Source organism: Eubalaena glacialis, chromosome 6 (assembly GCF_028564815.1).
Source record: "Eubalaena glacialis isolate mEubGla1 chromosome 6, mEubGla1.1.hap2.+ XY, whole genome shotgun sequence".
NCBI lineage: Eukaryota > Metazoa > Chordata > Mammalia > Artiodactyla > Balaenidae > Eubalaena > Eubalaena glacialis.
In genome coordinates this window covers 130,635,084-130,636,490 of record NC_083721.1, presented here as the reverse complement: position 1 = coordinate 130,636,490, position 1,407 = coordinate 130,635,084, and the positions used below count along the sequence as shown (strand labels likewise).

At 66.9% G+C, this 1,407-nt stretch overlaps 1 protein-coding gene across 1 annotated transcript; it reads left to right on the top strand.

Annotated features, from left to right (window-relative positions):
* The first annotated feature begins 470 nt into the window (after positions 1 to 470).
* On the top strand, positions 471 to 1,193 carry SOX14 (SRY-box transcription factor 14). Its single transcript, XM_061193657.1, has one exon. It carries the CDS (start codon positions 471 to 473, stop codon positions 1,191 to 1,193), a length of 723 nt encoding a protein of 240 aa, XP_061049640.1.
* The last annotated feature ends 214 nt before the right edge of the window (positions 1,194 to 1,407 follow it).

The following is a 1,407-nucleotide window of genomic DNA, read 5'->3' as shown; positions in this document are numbered from 1 at the left end:
AGCCTGGTGCTGCGCTAGGCGAGGCAGCTCCGGGAAAGCCACGGGCGGGGGGGAGGGAGCCACGGCCGTAGACACTGGAGAGAAGAGAACCAGAGAAGGCGAAGGTGGAGAGGGGGAGAAGGAGGAGCTTCCTGCCCTCGCCAGCAAATTACCTGGCCACTTAATCCCAGAGACTCCGGTACTTGGGCCCCAGCCTCTGGTGCCGGCAGCCCCCCGGCCGGCCGCCCTCTCCTCCCCCCGCCCTTCCTGCCCCCGCTCGCCCCCCGGGGCCTGCCTAGGTGCCGAGACTGGCATGATCAGCTGAACTTTGCGGGGTGAGCGCTTCTCTGTGGCTTCCCCTCTGCGGTGCGGAGGCGAGGGGAGCGCAGAGCCCCGGCTCAGGACGGACAGACAGGCAGACCGACAACCGCGTCCAGGCTCGCCTGCAGAGCCCCTGCACTGCCCACCCCCACCGCCTAGCCTCCCGGACCATGTCCAAACCTTCGGACCACATCAAGCGACCCATGAACGCCTTCATGGTATGGTCCCGAGGCCAGCGGCGCAAGATGGCCCAGGAAAACCCCAAGATGCACAACTCAGAGATCAGCAAACGCCTAGGCGCCGAATGGAAGCTTCTGTCCGAGGCAGAGAAGCGGCCGTACATTGACGAGGCCAAGAGGCTACGCGCCCAGCACATGAAGGAACACCCTGACTACAAGTACCGGCCGCGGCGCAAGCCCAAGAACCTGCTCAAGAAGGACAGGTATGTCTTCCCCCTGCCCTACCTGGGCGACACGGACCCGCTCAAGGCGGCCGGCCTGCCCGTGGGGGCCTCCGACGGCCTCCTGAGCGCGCCCGAGAAAGCCCGGGCCTTCTTGCCGCCCGCCTCGGCGCCCTACTCCCTGCTGGACCCCGCGCAGTTTAGCTCGAGCGCCATCCAGAAGATGGGTGAAGTGCCCCACACCTTGGCCACCGGCGCGCTGCCCTACGCGTCCACCCTGGGCTACCAGAACGGCGCTTTCGGCAGCCTCAGCTGCCCCAGCCAGCACACGCACACGCACCCGTCCCCCACCAACCCGGGCTACGTGGTGCCCTGTAACTGTACCGCCTGGTCTGCCTCCACCCTGCAGCCCCCCGTCGCCTACATCCTCTTCCCGGGCATGACCAAGACTGGCATAGACCCTTATTCGTCAGCCCACGCCACGGCCATGTAACCCCCAGCCCGGCCTGCCAGACCTGGAGGGCGGCCTGGAATCGGGGTCTGCACCCCGTCCTCTGCACCTATCCGGGGCCTGCAGATGCCTAGGGGTCAGTCCTGCTGCCACCCCCTACCCTACCCCAGACTCTGCCTCTCTCTCTTCCACGGGGATGGTAGGCGCATCCTCCCGGACCCAAGGCGCAGACAGGTGCCAGAAACTTGCGAACGGT

Coding starts and splice junctions, on each gene's coding strand:
- SOX14 (XM_061193657.1), top strand. CDS start 471: ATGTCCAAACCTTCGGACCACATCAAGCGACCCATGAACGCCTTCATG.